General features: G+C 43.2%; 1 protein-coding gene across 1 annotated transcript in view; it reads left to right on the forward strand.

Moving 5' to 3' along the window:
* pgap6 (post-glycosylphosphatidylinositol attachment to proteins 6) overlaps positions 1 to 21017 on the forward strand; it is a 43494-nt gene extending 22477 nt beyond the window's left edge. Inside the window, exons 7-13 of the mRNA XM_072481294.1 lie at positions 3950 to 4046; positions 7556 to 7679; positions 10141 to 10283; positions 11500 to 11678; positions 13612 to 13758; positions 14965 to 15081; positions 16407 to 21017. Coding sequence (XP_072337395.1) covers positions 3950 to 4046; positions 7556 to 7679; positions 10141 to 10283; positions 11500 to 11678; positions 13612 to 13758; positions 14965 to 15081; positions 16407 to 16703 — 1104 coding nt within the window. The 3' untranslated portion in view covers positions 16704 to 21017. The remainder of the gene's footprint in view (positions 1 to 3949; positions 4047 to 7555; positions 7680 to 10140; positions 10284 to 11499; positions 11679 to 13611; positions 13759 to 14964; positions 15082 to 16406) is intronic.
* The last annotated feature ends 4293 nt before the right edge of the window (positions 21018 to 25310 follow it).

Genomic DNA, 25310 nt, shown 5'->3' on the forward strand with positions numbered 1-25310 from the left:
CCAGGGGCTCAATCGCCAGTGCAAACAATAATGGGGACAGAGGACATCCCTGCCTCGTCCCTCGAGCCGAAAATACGCAGACCCCCGTCCATTCGTGACCATGCTTGCCATCGGGGCCCTATACAGCAGCTGTACCCATCTAATATACTCACCTCCAAAGCCAAATCTCCTCAACACCTCCCACAAATAATCCCACTCCACTCTATCAAATGCTTTCTCGGCATCCATCGCCACCACTATCTCCGCTTCCCCCTCTGGTGGGGGCATCATCATTACCCCTAGCAGCCTCCGTATATTCGTATTCTGCTGTCTCCCCTTCACAAACCCAGTTTGGTCCTCATGGACCACCCCCGGGACACAATCCTCTATCCTCATTGCCATTACCTTGGCCAGAATCTTAGCGTCTACGTTCAGGAGGGAAATAGGCCTATAGGACCCGCATTGCAGCGGGTCTTTTTCCTTCTTTAGGAGAAGCGATATCGTTGCTTCTGACATAGTCGGGGGCAGCTGTCCCCTTTCCCTCGCCTCATTAAAGGTTCTCACCAGTAGCGGGGCGAGCAAGTCCACATATTTCCTGTAAAATTCAACTGGGAATCCATCCGGTCCCGGGGCCTTCCCCGTCTGCATGCTCCTAATTCCTTTCACTACTTCCTCCATTTCGATCTGTGCTCCCAGTCCCACCCTCTCCTGCTCCTCCACCTTAGGAAATTCCAGCTGGTCCAGAAAACACATCATTCTCTCCTTCCCATCCGGGGGCTGAGCTTCATATCATCTTTCATAAAATGCCTTGAACACTCCATTCACTCTCTCCGCTCCCCGCTCCATCTCTCCCTCCTCATCCCTCACTCCCCCTATTTCCTTCGCTGCTCCCCTTTTCCTCAATTGGGGGGCCAGCAACCTGCTTGCCTTCTCCCCATATTCGTACTGTACACCCTGTGCCTTCCTCCACTGTGCCTCTGCAGTACCCGTTGTCAGCAAATCAAATTCTACGTGTAGCCTTTGCCTTTCCCTGTACAGTCCCTCCTCCGGTGCCTCCGCATATTGCCTGTCCACCCTCAGAAGTTCTTGCAGCAACCGCTCCCGTTCCCTACTCTCCTGCTTTCCTTTATGTGCCCTGATTGATATCAGCTCCCCTCTAACCACTGCCTTCAGCGCCTCCCAGACCACTCCCACCTGGACCTCCCCATTATCATTGAGTTCCAAGTACTTTTCAATACACCCCCTCACCCTTAGACACACCCCCTCATCCGCCATTAGTCCCATGTCCATTCTCCAGGGTGGACGCTGTTCTTTTTCCTCCCCTATCTCCAAGTCCACCCAGTGTGGAGCGTGATCCGAAATAGCTATAGCCGTATACTCCATCCCCCTCACCTTCGGGATCAACGCCCTTCCCAAAACAAAAAAGCCTATTCGTGAATAAACTTTGTGGACATAGGAGAAAAACAAAAACTCCTTACTCCTAGGTCTGCTAAATCTCCATGGGTCTACTCCTCCCATCTGCTCCATAAAGTCTTTAAGCACCTTGGCTGCTGCCGGCCTCCTTCCAGTCCTGGACCTCGATCTGTCCAGCCCTGGTTCCAGCACCGTGTTAAAATCTCCACCCATTACCAACTTCCCCACCTCTAGGTCCGGGATACGTCCTAACATGCGCCTCATAAAGTTGGCATCATCCCAGTTCGGGGCATATACGTTCACTAAGACCACCGCCTCCCCCTGTAATTGCCACTCACCATCACGTATCTGCCCCCACTATCCGCCACTATGGTCTTTGCCTCAAACATTACCCGCTTCCCCACTAGTATAGCCACCCCCCTGTTTTTCGCATCTAGCCCCGAATGAAACACCTGCCCCACCCATCCTTTGCGTAGTCTAACCTGGTCTATCAGTTTCAAATGCGTCTCCTGTAACATAACCACATCTGCCTTAAGTTTCTTAAGGTGTGCGAGTACCCGTGCCCTCTTTATCGGCCCGTTCAGCCCTCTCACATTCAACGTGATCAGCCAGGTTGGGGGGGCTCTTTACCCCCCCCCCCCTTGTCGATTAGCCATCCCCTTTTATCCAGCTCCTCACCCGGTTCCCACGCAGCTGTGTCCCCCCAGGCGGTGCCCTCCCGCCCCGTCCACCCCACCCCATACCAGCTCCCCCTTCTCCCCAGCAGCAGCAACCCAGTAAATCCCCCCTCCCACCCCCCCCCCCCCCCCCCCCGCTAGATCCCCCACTAGCGTAGTTACACCCCCCATGTTGCTCCCAGAAGTCAGCAAACTCTGGCCGACCTCGGCTTCCCCCCCGTGATCTCGGCTCGCACCGTGCGACGCCCCCTCCTTCCTGCTTCCCTATTCCCGCCATAGTTATCATAGCGCGGGAACAAAGCCCGCGCTTCCCTTTTGGCCCCGCCCCCATGGCCAACGCCCCCAGCTCCTCCACCTCCCTTCCTCCCCCACAACCTGTGGAAGAGAGAAAAGTTACCGGGTCGCAGGGTTAACAACATAAAAATCATCTCTTTCCCCCCCCCCCTTTTTCCCCCCCCTCTTCGCCCCCCACATTCGCCCCACCACCTTGTCTCAAACGTTCTTTTTTAATAACCCGCTTATTCCAATTTCTCTTCAACAATAAATGTCCACGCCTCATCTGCTGTTTCAAAGTAGTGGTGCTTCCCTTGATATGTGACCCACAGTCTTGCCGGCTGCAGCATTCCAAATTTAATCTTTTTATGAAGCACCGCCTTGGCCCGATTAAAGCTCGCCCTCCTTCTCGCCACCTCCGCACTCCAGTCTTGATATACGCGGATCACCGCGTTCTCCCACCTACTGCTCCGAGTTTTCTTTGCCCATCTGAGGACCATCTCTCTGTCCTTAAAACGGAGGAATCTCACCACTATGGCTCTGGGAATTTCTCCTGCTCTCAGTCCTCGCGCCATCACTCGGTATGCTCCCTCCACCTCCAACGGACCCGTCGGGGCCTCCGCTCCCATTAACGAGTGCAGCATCGTGCTCACATATGCCCCGACGTCCGCCCCTTCTGCACCTTCAGGAAGACCAAGAATCCTTAAATTCTTCCTCCTCTCATTATTCTCCAGCACCTCCAGCCTTTCCACACATCGTTTATGGTGTGCCTCGTGCATCTCCGTCTTCACCACCAGGCCCTGTATATCGTCCTCGTTCTCGGCAGCCTTTGCCTTCACGACCCGAAGCTCCCGCTCCTGGGTCTTATGCTCATCTTTTAGCCCTTCAATCGCCTGTAATATCGGGGCCAACAGCTCCTTCTTCATCTCCTTTTTAAGCCCTTCCACACAGCGTTTCAAAAACTCGTGTTGTTCAGGGCCCCATATTAAACTGCCACCTTCCAACGCCATCTTGGTTTTTGCTTGCCTTCCTTGCCGCTGCTCTAAAGGATCCACCGCAATCCGGCCACTTTCCTCTCCTTTTTCCATCCGTATCCAGGGGGGATTCCCTTCTAGTTTACCGCACAGTACTTTTAGCCGTTAAAATTGCCGTTGGGGCTCTTATTAAGAGCCCAAAAGTCGGTTCCACCGGGAGCTGCCGAAACGTGCGACTTAGCTGGTCATCGCCGCACCCGGAAGTCGGTGATAGTATTTCTAATCAGTAAGGATATTCCACCCCCTCTGTCTCCTGTAAACTTTTAAACCAGGTATATTTAGTTCCCTGTCCCGACCATCCTGCAGTCATGTCTCCACAATAGCTACTACATCATCATCTTCAATTTGCATTTGCGCCTGCAGCTCATTTAGCTTATTCTTTACACTCTGTGCATTAGTAAAGAGAACTCCATACCTTGTGGCTATATCCCATTATATTGGAGATTGGCCTTGTTCTGCAGTTATAATTTGAAGATACAGGACATATTTCCATCTGTTAGTATTTTGTTCTGTATTAGAAGTAAATGGTTTAGTTTTGAGAGATGAGTAAGAAATTTGTTTTCAATCTTTTAGACTTCATTATCCAATGAAAATGCAACCGTGTTTGCCTGTTTAAGTGCTGGGTCTCCTGTGATGTCCCTGAGTGTCAATCCCATAAACTGCAGAGAAGGTACACATGAGTTCACAAATGCAGTGAAATTCTGGAAATTACCTAATGCACTTGCATAGTTCATTTTTGAATTTGTAAAATATTTTCAGTTTTATCATGCATTTGAAAATCAGCCTTAAAAAAAAAAAAGTTGTATGAAAAATCTAGAAATTTCTTCAGGTTTACATCTGCTTTCAGTTGGTTGCTTTTATGTTGTAGTCATTTATAAAATCCCACTGAATTCTCCTCTCATCTCAGTGCTGCTTGTGCAGAATTTAAGTACTGTGCATTGCTTTTTCATAGTTTGAAACATGTTTTGAATTTAATTTTCAGTGGTATATCACAGTGTTCTACTTCCTTTCGGTGTATAACTAAACATTATGGGGTGCACTTTCATCTTTTGTTCTGTACAAATTGTATGGGTCTGCTCCTAAGTTCCTAATGTTCATTGCAGTGCATGGAGCTCTTGGTCAGGATAAATTACCTGTAGAAGGTTCAGCTGTAGAAAATGTACTGTAGCCATAGCGCCTCTGATGGCATCAGTCTCCCAAAAGGTACTAACTATTACCAGTAGCTGAGCTATGCCTGCCTTTTTTTGTGAAATATGCGGAACATTCTGCATTTCTGTCCTACTCGTGTTTTACCTTGCTCTTCCCTCAACTGCTATTCTGGTGCCCTGATTACTGTATTAGTGCTGTTTCTTGCTGTTGCCTGAACCGCTAAATTTCTTCAACTTTGTTTTTGATTTCCATTCTTCCCTCACCTTCACATGCTTCACCCCTGACTCTTCCCTTCCTTGACTTCTCTATTTTTGAGGATAGGCTGTTGACTAACAACAACTATAAGCCCACTGACTTCCACAAGTACTTATATCTCCTTTCATATCACTCCTGCAAGGACTATATTCCATTCTCAAGTTTCACTGTCTCTGTCACATCTGCTTTCACTGCCACATTCCATACTAGTCGTTTCAATCTGTATACTTTTTTTTTCCTCAATGAGGATTACTGTCAACCCTGTGCATCCCATTTTCTGCACTTGTATTCACGCTCCTTTCCCCCCTTCTGGAATAATACTGGGATCCCCTTGTCCGCACCTTCTATCACATCAGCCTCCACCATTTCCACCATCACAAAGCACATTTTCCTTTTCCTTAGCAGCAATATGAAGAGCCTGTTCCGTCTGTATTACTCTTCTGCTTTTCAATCATCTCTGACACCCCCTCCCCCTTCCATCGATGTACAGGAGATACAATTCTTGCTCTCTTACCCCCTCTCTTCACACCATCCTGGATCCCAAATGTTCTTTCCAGGTGAAACAATTTAATTTCAATTTGTAATGCTGTATTTACGGCTCATGATGTGTTCTCTATAACACTGGGGCGACCAAACCCAGCTTGGGTGAGTGCTGTTCATTTTAGTTCTCCACCTCACACCCATTTTGATCTCTCTGTCCTTGGTCTCCTACACGAGTCTAATGAAAGTTAAAGGAAGGTTAAAACTACTGCTTTTTTCATACGATGGAAAATGTTTACAATTGGATGCCTACTTTAACTCTCAGTTCGGTGACCTCCACATATGTCGGATGGTGAATGAAGTGCCTCCTAAAATAGATCTAAGTGGGCAGGTTGATGTGTTTTCCATGGCCTGAGAGTCATGACCACAATTGTGTTTGGGCTGTCCCTCATCTTTCACTGCCTTATCCATTTTTATTTGGCAATAGATGTTAGCCATGATTCTGTTATTGCCATTCATACCTCCTCTAAACCCACCTTTCATTTATTTACTTATCCCATTGCTTTGTCTCGTACCATCATCATTTTGTCGGTCTCCTGCTATAACAGACCTGACCTTTTTGTTCTCCCACCACCACCCCCCTACGCAGTCTACTCGACATATCTTTTTTTGCCTTTGTACTTAAAATCTATGTGTTTCTAACTTTTTTTTAATAGCTCTGATGAAAGGTTTTATAGAAACATATAAAATCATGAAGAGAATAGATAAGGTAGAAGCAGGGAGGTTGTTTCCACTGGTGGGTGAAATTAGAACTATGGGGCATAGCTTCAAAATAAGTGGGAGCAGATTTAGGACTGAGCTGAGGAGGAACGTCTTCACCCAAAGAGTTGTAAATCTGTGGAGTGCCCTGCCATGAAACAATTGAGGCTAGGCCGTTGAATGTTTTTAAGGCAAGGATAGACAGATGTTTGAACAGTAAAGGAATTAAGGGTCATGGTGAGCAGGCGGGTAAGTGGAGCTGAGGCCACAAAACGATCAGCCATGATCTTATTGAATGGCGGAACAAGCTCGAGGGGCCAGATGGCCCACTCCTCCTAGTTCTTATTCATAGAGTTTCATAGAATTTACAGTGCAGAAGGAGGCCATTCGGCCCATCGAGTCTGCACCGGCTCTTGGAAAGAGCACCCTACCGAAGCCCACACCTCCACCCTATCCCCATAACCCCTTAACCCAGGAACCACACCCAACACTAAGGGCAATTTTGGACACTAAGGACAATTTAACATGGCCAATCCACCTAACCTGCACATCTTTGGACTGTGGGAGGAAACCGGAGCACCCGGAGGAAACCCACGCACACACGGGGAGGACGTGCAGACTCCGCACAGACAGTGACCCAAGCCAGGAATCGAACCTGGGACCCTGGAGCTGTGAAGCAATTGTGCTATCCACTATGCTACCGTGCTGCCCATTTGTTCTTATTATGTTCATTGACTTGAGCGGTTAACTCTTTTTCTCTCCATAGATGCTGCCTGAACTACTGACTATTTCCAGCACATACTGTTTTTGTTTCAGTTTTCCAGCATTCACAGTATTTTGCTTTTGTTGCAGCCAGAGTTTAACATTGTGGACAGTTTTGGCTTAGCTTTTGCATACTACGGTGGAATATATAATTGAAGTTAAGTTTGGGGGTGTATCTTCTCTGAGATTTCTGCCAGGTGCTCATAATGGGACTCCAGTTGAACTGCAGAATTTACTTGATGCTCCTTTCGATGGGTATGCTGGCTGCACATTCTGGAATCAGAGTTCTGGGATCTTTATAGACTAGCAGGATCTCAGACTAGATATATATTTCAAAGCTGGTTTTAATTTACTCTTTGAATATGGAAAGCCAATACATGTAAAGGAAAATTTAAATTGGGCAGGTTTGGTAATTCTTTTGCGAGGATAATCTTTAAAGAATCCCCATGAATATAAACTCTTGTGGGACTTCTTTTAATAACTTCATTGTGTACTTGGTTTTTCCAAATTTCTTATTATGACAGTGCCCTGAGCTAGTCTGACACATTTGATCTGCAAGGGTTCCAATTCATGCATTACTTTTGTGTAATACTTGTTGATGTGAAGATCAAACAGATGTGGAAGAAATCTTTTGAGGAAAAATATATAATTTTTAAAGACAAAATGTATTGGGCTACCCCGTAGTTCTTTTTTCATTGCTTATACTTGTATATTTAAGACTGGATTTTTTCAGATTGGTTTTATGCTTTATAATGTTTGTTTTTCTTTTCAAAGCTTTATCTTGGGGATACCTGCTTAAAATGAATTCTTCAATATTATCAAGGTCCCTCCATGTTCCTTACCCAGAAACCGACCGTTGGTACCTCACCTTGCAAATCCTGTGCCCCAATAATGAAGGGTGAGGCCGTTGTTGATAGTGAAATAATTCATTTAAAATCAAATATTCTTCAGTTGACTTAAATGGACTACTGCACTGCAATACAATAATCAAATGATGTGTATGTTTGTTTTAATGTGTTTAAACATTAAATTTGTCCTAAAAAGTAATAGAGTAATAAAAATCAGTATTTTTTTTACTATAGTTTCTCTGTAGACCTGAGGATGTCACAAAGTGCTTTACAAGAACTTTTGAAGTGCAGTTGCTGTTGTGATGTAGAGAAATGTGCCAGCTATTTTGATACCACTACAGTGCTACAAGTATATTTGACCAGATAACCTGCTTTTGGTGGTAGAGTGATAATTGAACGTTGACCAGGGTGAACTTGCTGCCTTTGAGAGTGGTGGAAGCGGGGACAAATAATAATTTCAAAAATACGTTGGATGGTCACTTGAGGGAAATAAACTTGCTCGACAAAGGGGGAAAAGCAGGGAATGAGGATTGATTTGCAGAGGGCTGGCATGGACTCAATGGGCCGAATAACTTCCTTTTGTAATGACTCTGTCCCATAAGATCTTTAATGCCCACTGCAGAGGTCAGAAGGGGCCTCTATTTAAAAGATCCATCCAAAAGATAATACATCTAACTGTGCAGCAATCTGCAGTATTACATTGAAGTGTCAGCCTAGATTATGCACTCGTATGTGGGGCTTAAGTGCACCTTCTGATACAGGCTAGCATTGAGCTGAGGTAGAGGAGTGACAAATTGAGTTTAATTTGAATAAGTATAAAGTATTTAAAATATGCAATGGACGGTTATCTTCCAGTAAATGCTGAGAAGCAGAATGATTTGGTTACATCAAGATAGGTCGATAGCAAAATGAATTGTCAAGGAGACATACAGTCTGCAAAGCGATTTGATAGGTTAAATGAGTGGACAAAAATTTCGCAGATGGAGTATGATGTGGGGAAAATGTGAACTTGTCCACTTTGGTAGGAAGTTTAGAAAAGCAGAATATCATTTAAATGAAGAGACTGCAGAGCAGAATGACATGGCACAGAGGGCCTGGGTGAATTGGTACTTGAGATTTGTATTCAGGCATAGTGAGTAATTAGGAAGACAAATGGGTGGCACAGTAGCATAGTTGCTTCACAGCTCCAGGGTCCCAGGTTCGATTCCCAGCTTGGATCACTGTCTGTGCAGAGTCTGCATGTTCTCCCCCATGTCTGCGTGGGTTTCCTCCGGGTGCTCCGGTTTCCTCCCGCCGTCCAAAGATGTGCAGGTTAGGTGGATTGACCATGCTAAATTGCCCTCCGTGTCCAAAAAGGGTAGGTGGGGTTATGTACTGGGTTACGGGGATATGGTGGAGGTGTGGGCTTAAGTAGGGTGCTCTTTCCAAGGGCCGGTGCCAAATGGCTTCCTTCTGCACTGTAAATTCTATGTTTCTATGAATGTTGACGTTTATTGCAAGCAAATCGTGTATTAAAGTAAGTGTCGCTCCAGCTGTCCAGGCCTTAATGTGACTGTCTCTGGAGTACTATATACAGTTTTGGTCTCCTTACTTAAGAAAAGATAATTGCATTTGAAGCAGTTCAGAGAAAGCTCGTTCAACTGGTTTTTGGGATGAAAGCGTTATTGTATGAGGAAAGGTTGAGCAGGTAGGACCTGTACCCATTGAAGTGTAGAAGAATGAGTGCTGAGCTTATTGAAACATAAGATTCTTCGGGAGCTTGACAGGGCGAATGCTGAAAGGATACTTCTCCTTGTCTGAGAGTCTAGAACTAGGGATTAGTTTAAAAATTAGGGGCTCCCATTTAAAGCTAAAAGGAGAATTTTTATTTTCTGAGGGTTATTGATCTGGATTTTCTTCCCAAGAGAGCAGTGGAGGGGCAGGATCATTGAATATATTCAAGGTTGAGTGAGATTTTAGAGCAACAAATGGAGCCAGGTTTTATGGGGAGCAGACAGGAAAGTGGAGTTGAGGCCACAACTAGATCAACCATGATTTGATCGAATGGTGAAGCAGGTTCTCAAGGCTGAATGGCCTCCTCCACCTAATTCTTGTGTTGATTGTGGATTTTTTTCAACCATACATCACGTGTGTCCATTCAACGCAAGGTTCTGTCAACAGTTTAATCGTGGGCTTGAGTAGGGTGCTCTTCGTAAGGGCCAGTGCAGACTCAATGGGCCAAATGGCCTCCTTCTGCACTGTAAATTCTATGATCTATGAGGTCAGAGAAAACTGATGATTCTGGGACTTGGTGCTCTGTCCATTTTCTTTTGCAAACTGGGATGCCACTGGTCCTGTATTAAGTTTAGCATTTTAATCCAGTTTAGTCCTGCAATATGAATCCTGCTATTCTCCATGGCACCTCTTTCTAAAATGTTATCATTAATTACTGCTTCGGGAAAGTACAAAAATTATTTTCCCTTCCTTATCAGTAGTAAATGAAAATATTAATCAGAGTTTCCTGTCTTTTAGCAATCAAACCTGTGGAAAAGTTTCTGCTCGGGTAACTGTATCAACTGTTTTGAACCCCTGTATTGGGGATTGTGGTGTATATGGAGAGTGCAGACTTCTTCAATCTCATGGATATCTTTACGCTGCATGTGTTTGCAAAGCAGGTAGGTGTGACTGTACAGGAGGAGGGAGTGCGTCGCTGACCTTGCAGTTAAAAGCTGTAATAAATCTGGAGCAGTAGTTCCATAGCCATGTTCTCTGGAAGTGAAATTTGCTCCTTCTTATGGCCTTTAGCACTGAGATTGAATGCTCCATTACTAAATGCTTATTTTAAACTTACTACGCAATCCAACTTTTATTCCATTTTTGTCACGTGCTTTAGAATATTAGTTTATAATTGTCTTAACTTGTCATCTAAAGTTCCAGATTTGTGCAGTACAGTGTTTCAAATCTGACTGTCTAAAAACAGAATTGTCCATAAACGACGTTTTTGGAACGTACCATGTATCAATTTCAATTGACTAAAATTTTTAAAAACTAACTTACCCTGGATAATTCTACTATGTGCTGCATTGGCATGGTATGGCTCCAGATTAGTTATCTGCTTTGCTGCTTGGGCATTGGCTTATTCCTGCATTCTGAGCGACCCGTAACCACGCCCGACCCAGCTTGGCCCGAACTGCCTGTTCCAAGATCTGAATGTGGCATGGCCTTGATCCTGGCCCTGAGGTTGCCAGTTTTGCAAAACTACCCTACCTTATTTTAAAGAGACATTGATCAAGAAGCTTTTTTCCAAGATCTGGCCAAAATGCTTCATTCCACTAAAATGTAGCCCTACCAGTAAGTTCCCTCATCCTAGTTGACTCTTTGCTTTCAGTTTTCTGAAGCGGTACAGCCTTTGTTCATATCGATGCAGAATGTAAATGGAGAAGTCACCATTCTTACCAATGCAATATTTCTAATTAATTGTGCTTCTCATTCTGTTCCAAAAAGTACTATAACCCAGCTTTGATTATGCTTCAGCAATTTGGAAAAGTGAAACTTGGATGGAGGGGGTGAGTTGGGGGAGGGCAGTGCTATATTTAGCTCAAGTGTTGGTATGGAATTCTTAACGAGAGGTTTGAATTCAAATTCTAGCGTTGCCTTTTGATTAAATTCATTGACACTGCATGGATTGTGAAGGTGATTAAATAGTTTCAGCACAGGCACCAGAATGACATCCCTATGCCAATCACCCTGTAAAGCAGGTTTGTTATCTGTTGCTCTGTCCATATTATATACACATCATCGTGTGTGTGTGTCTATTATTGATAGATATTTTGTTAGTGCATTTCCCATGCTTAAAGTGGATTTTTTTTTTCTCTTTTGTAAATTTGTTAGGCTGGAATGGATGGAGCTGTACAGATGATACCAATGCCCAGTCATACGGCCACCAATTGCTGGCAGCACTCTTGTTAACCTTGAGTAATTTAATGTTCATCCCACCAATTGTGATTGCTGTACATCGCTATTACCTTGTCGAGGCTTCCGTGTATTGTTTCACCATGTTTTTCTCAACGGTAAACTGATGAGTAATAGAGTACTTCACTATTAATAACATCTTCAACCCCATTTGATGAATGTGTTCAAGATGATTAAGATTGTCTTTACTGTATTAAGATTATTGTAAACCATTCCGAGGGCAACTCAATATTGCTTAACCAGCTTTTGTCTGATATTTGCCCATTGTAAAAGTAGTAACCATCAAAAAATGTTTCCCCAATTTTTTTTCAAATTGCTCCAGGAATGTGTGCATTACTAGCAAGGCCAGCATTTATTGTCCTTGAGAACATGGTAACCTGTCTTTACAGACTGCTGCAGTGTGTGTGGTGTAGGGACACCCAGCCTCTGACCTCATGTAGTCATAATGTTTACATGATTGGTCCAGTTAAGTAGTGGCATTAAGTAATTGGATTTTCTGATTTAAATCTCAATTTTCAATTCTGAAAATGTAATTTTAAATCCTACTTTTTTTCCTCCGATCAAATGTGAAATGGATCAAGTATGAGGTGGCATGAACTTCCCATTTCTTCAGCTAAGTTCATGGGCTATTGTAAGCTCATTTTGTCTTCTGTTAACGAGGCTGCTCTGAATCCAAAAAGCATGTCTATACTGTAAAACCAATGTAAAGGTAATGAAAAGATGAGAGATTTTGAAGTAATATTGGCATATTAAATATACTTTTAAGGTGCCTTTTGAGGAAGCTTTCTGTGCCTGTGCAGGAGGATGTAAATACAAAGACAAAATACTGTGGATGATTCCCAGCTTGGGTCACTCTGTGCGGAGTCTGTACGTTCTTCCGGTGTCTGCAGGTTTCCTCCGGGTGCTCCAGTTTCCTCCCACAACTCCCGAAAGACATGCTGTTAGGTGAATTGGACATTCTGAATTCTTTTTTTTTTAATTTAGTGTACCCAATTAATTTTTTCCAATTAAGGGGCAATTTAGTGTGGCCAATTCACCTACACTGCACATCTTTGGGTTGTGGGGCAAAACCCATGCAAACACGGGGAGAATGTGCAAAGACATTCTGATTTCTCCCTCAGTGTACCCGAACAGGCGCCGGACTGTGGCGACTAGGGGATTTTCACAGTAACTTGATTGCAATGTTAATGTAAGCCTACTTGTGACACTAATAAAGATTGTTGTTGTTGGTATATGCTGGACATCTTTTGCATAAACAGAAAATGCTAAAAATACTCAGGTCAGACAGTATCTGTGAACATTTCAGATTGGTGACCTTCTGACAGCTGGAAAAGTTACACATTCTGAGAGGTTTAAACAACTGGAGAATGGGGAGATAGACCAGGAATACACCAAACTAGGTTGGGAACTCTGTAGCATGGGGACTGTCTGCATTGTGATGCATTGGGCATTGCAACTAGATGACATGGGCTAGATGGACTAGTGGATCTTGCCTGGCATTTTCATGTGTTAGGCAGTAATAGTCAGACCAGGTAGAAGTGGTTGGGTTTCATTCATTAATGAACCAGTTTGGAATCAGTCAACCAGCTCCGATTGTCACCTGTTGCTAGTCTAGAAACAACCAGATTTCTCCACTTGTCATGGTAGAAATTGAACCTCTGACTCTGGATTTGCAGCGTAGAACCATGTCAACAAAGCTATTGTTTTTTTTAAATTTCCCAATTAAGGGGAAATTTAGCATGGCCAATCCATCTACCCTGCACATCTTTAGGTTTTGGGGGGTGGGACCCACACAGACATGGGGAGAATGTGCAAACACCACATGGACAGTGACCCGGGACTGGGATTGGACCCGGGTCCTCGGTGCCATGCGGCAGCAGTGCTAACCACTACAAAAAACAAGGCTATTGTACCTGTTCTATATTGCATATGAAAAAATAGTGTGAAGAAAGTGCCATTTAAAGTATGTTTTTATGCCAACAAATTTTTAATCAGCAATTGAATGATCATATAAAAAATTATTCCTTTCAGTTTTATCATGCATGTGATCAACCAGGAATTGCTGTCATGTGCATTATGGAATATGATACACTTCAATACTGCGATTTCCTTGGCTCAGTTGTATCTGTGTGGGTTACAATTCTGTGTATGGCGAGATTAAAATCTCTCCTTAAATATGTAAGTATTAAAAATTGCTTTTCATAGGGGTTGTTTCAGCATTTTTGTTTGACTCTTTTTCCATAGAAATGTCTTCAATGTCGAGTTACTGTTAAGAGATATTGTTAAAGATGTTTTAAAGCAAAGTGCTTTTGACATTTTAAAAGAATCTCTGAGCACATAAGAGTTTAAGGTGCTAATAAGTAGGATAGTTTTCCCATGGATTTTAACTAAAGAGGAGTTTGTTAAGCTTGTATTGGTAACTAATAAACTAATAGCAGTTTGTTGGAGCTGCTCATTGAGGGCCCTGGCAGCACTTCTTTTTCAATCATGAGCAAGTAGAGGAATTAGACACAAGTGTTGTGTTTTTGAAATCGGGAAGATGTGATGGTTGTCGGATTTGTTCATTAAGTTGTGAGAGCTTTCCTTGGGTCGAATGTTCAAGTCAAGTAAAGCAACTCACTAATTTTGGGGTGGGTGTGGGGAAAATATATCTTTTTGTATAATTGTGCAATGATAATTTGAATGGATTGAAATTAATTAGTCTGATTGTAGCTGCTGCCCAGTATCTTCACCTTACTTGCTGACTTGTATCTTGCCACATCTCACCAAGTACATGCTCAGTCTGCTTTCAGGGAGCTTAAATAATGAGAATAATATAAGAAGTAAAAGGGGTGAATATACTTAGTCCAAATCCCAAAGTGATACTGTTTTCACATGACTGGGTCGCTCCCGCTCCATCTAACAGGTAGGTATCGGGTGCTGCGAACCAACTCCCAGAAACAAAATATATTTTGTCCTCTTACTAAAGTAATTAATGCCACTTATTGTGAGAGACCAGCTGCAACAGACTTGAAACTGTAAGGGGAGCCGGGATAAAGAAAATCAAATCCTGATGCTGGAATTCTTTTCTAAACTAGATCGATGGTATAGATTGTTGTTCGTGGTATGTTAATATTGTTAAGATTCACCAGGGAAGGGTACTATTAGAGTGTTTCTAAAGAGAGTTTGTGTGGACATTGGATAGGTAGGAAGCAGACATTGTAATGCTGCATTTTGTGAATAAACCTACTGTCAAGAAAAGTGTTGGTTTCTCGTTTCGTGCTCAACTGGCTTGGGATCAGATTAACATTTTGCATTAGCGTCTTAATATTAATTTGTCTTTGCTATTTTATTGTAGAAAATGATGCATTTACAATATACATTTTCTTCTTTGAATTATTGAAGGTATTTTTTATTCTTGGCACCTTGTTAATTGCCATGTCAATGCAACTAGACCGCCGTGGTCTTTGGAACTTAGTGGGTCCCTGTCTTGTTGCCATATGCATCATGATAATTGCATGGGTGAGTACCAAAGTGCATATTTAAATGCTATAAAGATGTGTTTTAATTTGTATCTTGATTAAAGTCTTTTTTTTTAACTTGAGAACTCATGCTATCATACACACAACACAAGTATAAACTACTGCACCTGGACTCTGTGGGTGAATAATCACTTGTCATACTGCTATTTCCTTCCAAACTGTTTTCTAACTTGCAAACCAGTCTATCCCCACCAATCCCTTCCCATTACCTTGCTCTAGATTCTCATTATCAATAGCTTAACTGTAAAACTTGGCTCATGGGTGATAACACCTTTCCCTTTGCTAAAAACTCTCTGCCGGTCTGTACTTTCCACTGCCAGCCCTGACCAATATGTATGGTGATGGTGTGGCCCTTGGTCTGACCTGCTCAATGTTGACACTTCCTCCCATTTCCTTGGCACCTTGTCCTCCTTTTAAAGGCTTCACTCTGTTTACTTCTCTTGTGTCTCCCTCTACAAGTTTCTTTCCAAGATATCCTTCCTCTCTCAGACTGTAATGTGTGTCTGACTCCACACCCTCAATGATTACAATCTCCATCTCAAAGCCCCTTGAATCTCTCCTCTTAAATCATTGCCCTCTTCACACACAAACTCGCTTTCATCTGATACAGCCTCTCCATTGTCTTGCTATCTTTTGTGATATCTCTGCTGTCATCACCTTGATGAATACAAGTCCATTTTGGATCACTTCTTTGTATCCTTGTACAGTAGATGGATTGGACAGGTAACACAGATACTCAGTCTGGTCAAATCAGTTGTGTGCTAGATGCATTCAAATTTTGACTCTTGAGGGAGTAACAATATCAGCTATAAAATTAAGCTATTTGCATCCTGTTTTGTACTTTCCTATCACTCTTTTTCTTGCTGACCTATAACAGTATATAAATATAATTATATAACTATAATTCCGTAGTATCTCTTAAAACACTGCATAAAAACCTACTCTTTGCTTTTGGACAAACTTTTAATCTTTCCTCATGTGGGTCAACAACTGTTTGTTCTTGTTCTCTAAAGCCCATTGAAACATTTCCATATAATAAAGGCTCACTGTGTTTCCATTGTTTAAAAGTCGTTTCATTTTTTTTGCACCTTTACATTGTGGTTTTGAATGGATGGAAGTGAGAAACTTAGCCTTGAAATCCTTGAGGAAAGTTGGAGGGTAACAGTTCCCCACTGGCAGGATTGGGTCTGTGCAGTGCTGATCTAAGCTTTACAATGCGAGGCAAGATCCTGGGTATTTTTGCAGCATTCTCACTTTAAAATTGCGCAGTGTAACAGGTAAAGTAATTTTTTTTTCTTCTTTCAGGTGTCTCGTGGCGTGAAACGCCGACACTGCTATCCTCCAACTTGGAAACGTTGGGTGTTTTTCATATTGCCAGGAATAAGTGCAGCATTAATTGCTATTGCCGTTTATGGATTCCTGGAAACAAAGGAGAACTATTATTACACACACAGCATTTGGCATATTCTTGTAGCTGGAAGTGTTGTTTTTTTGTTACCACCAGGTAAAAAACACATAAGCCCATGGGTCTGGACACAGAAATTTACATGTGGATACCAGCTTTGCCCTGATGTAAAAGAAGACTTATACATTGTTTGTTGAATTGAACCACTTCAGCTAGGATTACTTAATCTGAGTTAACAGACTATTTTTATATTAGTATATATATATATATATATATATATATCAATCTCAGAGGAATGTATTCTTGAGTTTTTTTCAGCTATTGTGCTTTAATAGCAGTGGTAAAAGAAATAGGAATCATAAAATATATTTTAAACATGGGCTAAAATTGCAGTCATTTACTTATATACTGTGTTGACTAAGACTTTTCTGAAGGATGTGCACAGATTTTTATAACAATAAACGGGCATTAGTAATTGGTGCACGTAATTGATCTATAATTATTTTGATCAGTATCCACCTTGATCCTAATTTTAGGCCCATAACTTCCAATCTCCAGAAGGTCATACCCTGGTGCAACTCCAAAAGATGCACCTGGGAACCTCGCAGATGTCCCCATGTAAGGACTGCACAGGAATTGTCCGGGAAGTTCAAACTTCCAATGGGCAGTTAGTGGGAGCCATCCAATGCTCCAATTTAAATTGGAGATTTTGGATAGTTCTGACTATCTTACAGGAGTAGTTATCCAGGAAAAGGTAGAATTTAAAAGCACTTCAAGCTACAGGGTAACTATAGTACCGGCCACACGAGCCCCTCCCCCACCCCCTACTGACTTCCTGACCATCCGTTCTCTTCCCGCCCACCTCGCCCCAGGCACTTTTTAAATCTACCTTCTTTATGGCAGCTAGTTTTGTTTAACAAAGGGGCGTGTCTTCCTTTTTTCCCCATTGGCTCAACTTGGTGGCCAATCTAAAAATGTTCTTTTGTTTAGTAACCAGAATAGCCATGTTCTGAAAAATTTCTAATAGGTAGTTTAAAGGATAATTGCATTCAAGTTATAGCTAGTAGTTTATTATCCTAAATAATCAAGCTATTTTACCATGCTCACTTAAGTACTAGCAGTGATGATATTGGATTCATTGTCAAGCTTGGTGGTGGATTCTTCAATTTAGCCTATCAATTGAGGCTCGAAAGCGCCTGATGCAACTGAAATCTATTTGCGTGGATTTGTTTTTCTAATGGCTCCACTTTCATCTGTAGTAAGGTTTAGTTACATACCAATCTGGAATGTTCCACATAAAAGCAAATTACTGCAGATGCTGGAATCTGAAACAAAAACAGAAAATTCTTGTCAATCCCAGCAGGTCTGACAGCATCGGTGGAGAGAGAAGGGAGCTCGTGGGCGCGATTCTCTGCTCCCACGCTGTTTCAGAGAATCGCCTGGGTCGGCAAATTTTCCCACCACGCCAGTCCGACGCCCTCACGCGATTCACAGAAGCGGCCAGATCGGCACAATCGCGTTTTGCGCGGCGCGGTCCAGTGAATCGCCCGAGACAGCCAAAATGGCGATTCACCGGTACCCCCGCGATTCTCAGTGCCGGATGGGCCGAGCGGCTTGCCCAAAATGGCGGGTTACCCCCGGCGCCGTCCACACCTGGTCGCTGCCGGTGGGAACAACGTGGGGGGGGGGGGATCCTGCACCGGGCGGGGGCCCTCAAATGGGGTCTGGCCCGCGATCGGTGCCCACCGATTGTCGGGCCAGCCTCTCTGAAGGCAGACCTCCTTTCTTCCGCAGCCCTGCAAGATCCGTCTGACATCTTCTTGCGGGGCGGACTCGGGGAGGACGGCAACCTCGCATGCGCGGGTGACGCCAGTTATGCGGCGCCGGCCGCGTCATGTATGCGGCGCCGCCTTTACACGGCACCAAGGCCTGGCGCGCGTAAATGACGTGGTGCCGCTCCTAGCCCATTTTCGGGCCCTGAATCGATCGGGGTAGGGGCCGTTTCGCGCCGTCGTGAACCTCGACGGCGCGAACACTCTTTCTCCAGTTCAGAGAATCGCGCCCAATATTTTGGGTCTGGATGACTCTTAAGCTAGGTTATATCGCTGATGTATACTTAGTCAGCTGAATTAGACTGCCACAATTGACCTTTATAATACATTGTCCTGAAAAGTATTTATGTTGCTGATGAGGATTAATTGAGCTAGGCTTAAGTACCTCTGACAGCATGTGTTTTGGCGTGTCGTCCCAGACAATACTGGAAATACTCAGCAGGTAAGGCAGCATCTATGGTGAGAGAAACAGAATAGGGTTTCAGGTCAACAGACCTTTAATTCAAAGTTCTAGAATATGTAGTTTTTGTTTTAAGTGTTTTTACACAATCACTTGGCAGAGTTATCTGGGAGTTGATGATGTCAATAGAACTAGGTAACCTGCAGCAGGGGTGGGAGATAATTGCAGATTTTGGCGGGGAGAAAGGAGTCCAGTTGCAAGTGCTAGATTTTATTTTTAATGGGAACAGCATATGAAATCTGCATGATAAAAGTAACAGCAACTTTAAAAAAAATTATTCAGAACTTTCTTGGGCACAACTGCAAATGTGAGGAATTTTCAAGAGACACCAGCTTTTGACCACAGTAGATTGGCAACATAAATAAGAACTTCACAACAACTGACTCATGTTTATTCAAATTCTAATTAGGGAACTGATGTCAACTTCACCAATGTTCATAAATGCTTGACTAAAATATTGCACATAATTGTGTTCTAAAGACAAACAAGATTGTTAATTAACAGACAATTGGGTACATTGGGAAAATCCAATCCTATTGTCTGAGTAACTAAATGTGCATACTTACATATCTTTCCAATTATTCTTCAAGGGTTTGTCACCAAAATATACAGCTTACATTTTTACAATTGACTTCTTGAAGGGCTGGAATCCAAGACTGCTGCTGAAAAGTCTTATTTTCTTTGTAATAGTTCTCCAGACTATTTTGTGTGTCTGGGATTAATTTTTAGTCCCTGATACATGATCTTTTTCCGCTTAAAAGAAAATCTGTTTGATCCCATGATGCAATTGTCACTGAGTGAATGCTCTGTAAGAGAATTGTTTTGTTCTACACCATTCCAGGGTTCCTATTCCTTAGAATTGTGTGTGTAAGCAGGTGAAGATTTGCCCTAGATTTGTCTAGGGGAAGGTGTTAAACCTCTACTAATATCAAATTCTCAAATTAAAACTTGACAGGGGTACAGCGGGGCCTTTTAGATTTGTCTGCATTTGAGTTGCAAGAAAGGGTGCCCATGGCAAGATATTCATCTTGTTTGAAATACATATGTGCTCAAATAAAATTATTGAAAATAATCCTAGTAGGATTAAAATGTCCTGTTCTTCAGTATAGCCACATCTTTTCTTCTAATAATAATATTAAAATTATTTTTCCCCTTTGCTGCTATTACACTCAATGTTAGTGTATATCTGTTTTAAGTTGTTGGCATTCTTTTAGAATTTATCTCCAGAAATAAAACCTGTCTTGGTACCATTCTCCCATTTAGCAATGGAAAACGCCCCATGTTCTTCAAAATGTCATATAATTAAATAAAATGCGCAATGCATTTCTTCAATTACTGTTTCTCTTTTAGGTTTGCTATTTATTGAAGTCCTGACAAATTTAGCTTCGCCTTGTGCCCTTTTCTATCCACTGGGGAGGAATAATGAAATAGTCTAAAATAATTGGTTTCCTTAAAAATGTTCTGTCTATAACATTAAGTCAATAAAGTCCTAATTAATTCCATTGTCATGTATGCACACAATCCTTTTCACCAATTTATATATTCCTGTAGTATAGTTCACAGTGTCATGTAAACCTCGCCTTTCCATCATGAACCACTCTTCAAAATGTTGTTTCAATCACCAGCTTCTAATTAACATCATAGTGCTTCAGATTACACAATTATTTCAATTCACAATGAATAGAACATTATTTTTTTTAAAAACATGACATGTTGAGTTTTACTGTGGTTTTTATGTTGGTTTTATTTGTTTCAGTAGTTATTATAGTTGATCTACTTTGATAATTAGAAAGTAAGACCCATATGTTGTAAGAACTATGGACTAGTGTATCGAACCAGGTTTGCAGAAGTTGCTACTTTTTATAAAGCATGAAGAAGAACCCAGCTTAAAAATAATCCGTGGAGACCATGTCACAATGGGATTTTGTATGTATATAATAGTAAAGATTCTATGTACTACACATTATAGGTGGGAAAGGTTTCTTATTGAAAGCTGTTTTAATTTATTCTGATATTCAACCCTGTTATATATATTTTGTTACATAAAAATAAATGTGATGCATATTTTGCTGTACACACTTGGGTTGCTTTCAATGGGAATTTATATTTTGGATTAATTTATTGAAATAATTGTGCATGGGTATAATTTAATGATGGGAGCTTTGTATCATGTAATTGATAATATAAAATGCCAGCTTGTAATAAACCTTATTTTGAAACTTTGTAATATCAATATTTTAATAGATGCATGTACTAAAATTATTGTTTTGAATATGCTATTGTTTTGAGGTGGATTAGTAGCTAGAACAGTTGACAAGTCAGCTTCCAACCAGAAGGTCGTAGGCACACCAGGTAGGAACACCAGGTAGGGACAAGGAAGGGTAGGAATAAGGATGGACAGGAACAGCTTTCGGGGGTGGGGGAGGGGTGGCATTGTGGGGGGGAGGGGGCATCTGCTCTAATGAAGGAAATAGTCAGGTGATTACAATTGTATTGCTTTGGGAGGGGGAGAGTATATGGGAAAGTTAATCCATTAAACTTTAAACTTTAAAAGATAAGTATGCAGTTATTAGACAGCATAGTTACATAATACCTGCCCTGTCCTAAGGATTTCCCTAAAGTGCTTTATGCACCGCCATTATTTTGCAGGTACCTGCATATCAATTAGCACACAAGACCCCACAAGCACATGATCAGGTCATCTGTTTTAGTGATGATGGTTGAGAGAACCATGTTAGCCAGGACACTGGGAGAACATCCCACTCTTCAAGAAGTGTCATAATTTGTACAGGCAGCCAGGGCCTCGTATGCTTGAAAATTAATGGGTTGTCAATGCAATGCTCCTGTTTCCTACCAATTCTGGAAACGCCGGTTGCAGTGTCAAGTCCCACATGATCTGTTGCTTACCTGGTTTCGGATGAGTGACATCTTGAAACTGCTTGAAAGGATATTGGAATAGGGCTGGAGGATCTAGTCATCGTGATCCGTGTTGGCAGCCCAGACCAGACTCGTGGCTAGGGTATGGACAGAAACCCCAATATTTTAATTTTGAAAGACTGAGGAAAAGAGATCTCCCTCCAGCAGTGATTTCATGCAAAATAGGGATATGGCATATTAAGACAATAGTAACACAGTATTGAAGTATCTTTAACAACACACAAGAAAATAGCTTACAATTACCCCTCAAACAATGCTTTATTTCCACTCCCAAACATCAAAACCGTCTCCGATCTCAATCCACTTTAAAATACAGTTGGCACTTGGGAATACTTGCTGTATAGAGATGTCTTGAATGCTCCCTTTGAGAAAACAAAATCTTTTGAGACTGCTTGAAAGAAAGAGACCTGACACCCTGGCAGAATAATGCAGAATTTCTGGCTGTATTTCTTCAGAAAACTCTGCTCACCTTCCAACCAAAAACTAATCCTGAAAACCCAACACCTGACTGCTTCAACCCCTGGCTTCTCCCATCAGCTACAGCAAAGCTGAACAGGGTCTCTAATTAGCTACTCTGCAGGGAACCCACCATTAAATGTAAGTCCATTAGCCCCAAATTTATGATGCTTTAATTGCTCCTCTGGCTCCAAAAAGCCTAGCTGACTTGCAAACCAAAATTTTTAACAACACTACTGCAGCAGTCACACACACACACACACTAACCAAAGTTTTTAACCTTTACTGCACCAAATATATCGTAAAATCCTGTAAACCAGGGTAGACGGGTTGTTGGTCCTTCCATGAGCTGAAGGACAGCATATGCTGCAGAAGATAGTCTCAACAGCGCAGCACCTGTGCCAAGACCTCGCGGACACAGCACCTGGTAGAGGAGGACACTCACTCCCAGTGGCTGTGAAGGTCACTGGCACTAAATTTCTACGCCACTTGTTTATTCCAGCGGGAACCTCACAATCTTATTTTTTTTTTTTTAAATAATATTTTATTGAAAATTTTTGGTCAACCAACACAGTACATTGTGCATCCTTTACACAACATTGTAACAGTACAGATAATAATGACATTTTTAAAATTTAAACAAAAACAACAACAAATAAATAAATATTAAATTTAAAAAAAAAAAAAAAAAACTAGCCCTAATTGGCAACTGCCTTGTCTCAGGCCACACCCCCATCCCCCCCATCCCTCCCCCCCGCCAAGTCCTGGGCCGCTGCTGCTGCCTTCTTTGTTCTCCCCTATCTATCTTTCCGCAAGATATTCGACGAACGGTTGCCACCGCCTAGTAAACCCTTGAGCCGACCCCCTTAGGACGAACTTAATCCGCTCTAACTTTATGAACCCCGCCATATCATTTATCCAGGTCTCCACCCCCGGGGGCTTGGTTTCTTTCCACATTAGCAATATTCTGCGCCGGGCTACTAGGGACGCAAAGGCCAAAACATCGGCCTCTTTCGCCTCCTGCACTCCCGGCTCTTGTGCAACCCCAAATATAGCCAACCCCCAGCTTGGTTCGACCCGGACTCCTACTACTTTCGAAAGCACCTTTGTCACCCCCATCCAAAACCCCTGTAGTGCCGGGCATGACCAAAACATATGGGTATGATTCGCTGGGCTTCTCGAGCACCTCGCACACCTATCCTCCACCCCAAAAAATTTACTAAGCCGTGTTCCAGTCATATGTGCCCTGTGTAATACCTTAAACTGAATCAGGCTTAGCCTGGCGCACGAGGACGACGAGTTTACCCTGTTTAGGGCATCTGCCCACATCCCCTCCTCAATCTCCTCCCCTAGCTCTTCTTCCCATTTCCCTTTTAGTTCGTCCATCATAGTCTCCCCTTCGTCTCTCATTTCCCTATATATATATCCGACACCTTACCGTCCCCTTACCGTCCCCCACCCATTTCTTTGAGATGACTCTGTCCTGCACCTCTTGTGTCGGGAGCTGCGGGAATTCCCTCACCTGCTGCCTCGCAAAAGCCCTCAATTGCATGTACCTGAATGCATTCCCTTGGGGCAACCCATATTTCTCGGTCAGCGCTCCCAGACTCGCAAACTTCCCATCCACAAATAGATCTTTCAATTGCGTTATACCTGCTCTTTGCCACATTCCATATCCCCCATCCATTCCCCCCGGGGCAAACCTATGGTTGTTTCTTATCGGGGACCCCCCCAGTGCTCCGGTCTTTCCCCTATGTCGTCTCCACTGTCCCCAAATCTTCAGTGTAGCTACCACCACCGGACTCGTGGTATAGTTCCTTGGTGAGAACGGCAATGGGGCTGTCACCATAGCCTGCAGGCTGGTCCCCCTACAGGACGCCCTCTCTAATCTCTTCCACGCCGCTCCTTCCTCCTCTCCCATCCACTTACTCACCATTGAAATATTAGCGGCCCAATAATACTCACTTAGGCTCGGTAGTGCCAGCCCCCCCCTATCCCTACTACGCTGTAAGAATCCCTTCCTCACTCTCGGAGTCTTCCCGGCCCAAACAAAACCCATGATACTCTTTTCTATCCTTTTGAAAAAAGCCTTCGTGATCACCACCGGGAGACACTGAAACACAAAAAGGAATCTCGGGAGGACCACCATCTTAACTGCCTGCACCCTCCCTGCCATTGACAATGCTACCATATCCCATCTCTTGAAATCTTCCTCCATCTGTTCCACCAACCGCGTCAAATTTAGCCTGTGCAATGTGCCCCAATTCTTAGCTATCTGGATCCCCAGGTAACGAAAGTCTCTTGTTACCTTCCTCAACGGTAGGTCTTCTATTTCTCTACTCTGCTCCCCTGGATGCACCACAAACAGCTCACTCTTTCCCATGTTCAATTTATACCCTGAAAAATCCCCAAACTCCCCAAGTATCCGCATTATTTCTGGCATCCCCTCCGCTGGATCCGCCACATATAGTAGCAGATCATCCGCATATAAAGATACCCGGTGTTCTTCTCCTCCCCTAAGTATTCCCCTCCATCCCTTGGAACCTCTCAGCGCTATCGCCAGGGGCTCAATCGCCAGTGCAAACAGTAATGGGGACAGAGGACATCCCTGCCTTGTCCCTCTATGGAGCCGAAAATATGCCGATCCCCGTCCATTCGTGACCACACTCGCCACTGGGGCCCTATACAACAGCTGCACCCATCTAACATACCCCTCTCCGAACCCAAATCTCCTCAACACCTCCCACAGATAATCCCACTCCACTCTATCAAATGCTTTCTCGGCATCCATCGCCACTACTATCTCCGTTTCACCCTCTGGTGGGGCCATCATCATTACCCCTAACAACCTCCGTATGTTCGTGTTCAGCTGTCTCCCCTTCACAAACCCAGTTTGGTCCTCATGAACCACCCCCGGGACACATTCTTCTATTCTCATTGCCATTACCTTGGCCAAGACCTTGGCATCTACATTGAGGAGGGAGATTGGTCTGTAGGACCCGCATTGTAGCGGATCCTTTTCCTTCTTTAAAAGAAGCGATATCGTTGCTTCTGACATAGTCGGGGGCAGTTGTCCCCTTTCCTTTGCCTCGTTGAAGGTCCTCGTCAGTAGCGGGGCG

The sequence above is a fragment of the Scyliorhinus torazame genome, chromosome 17 (assembly GCF_047496885.1).
Source record: "Scyliorhinus torazame isolate Kashiwa2021f chromosome 17, sScyTor2.1, whole genome shotgun sequence".
NCBI lineage: Eukaryota > Metazoa > Chordata > Chondrichthyes > Carcharhiniformes > Scyliorhinidae > Scyliorhinus > Scyliorhinus torazame.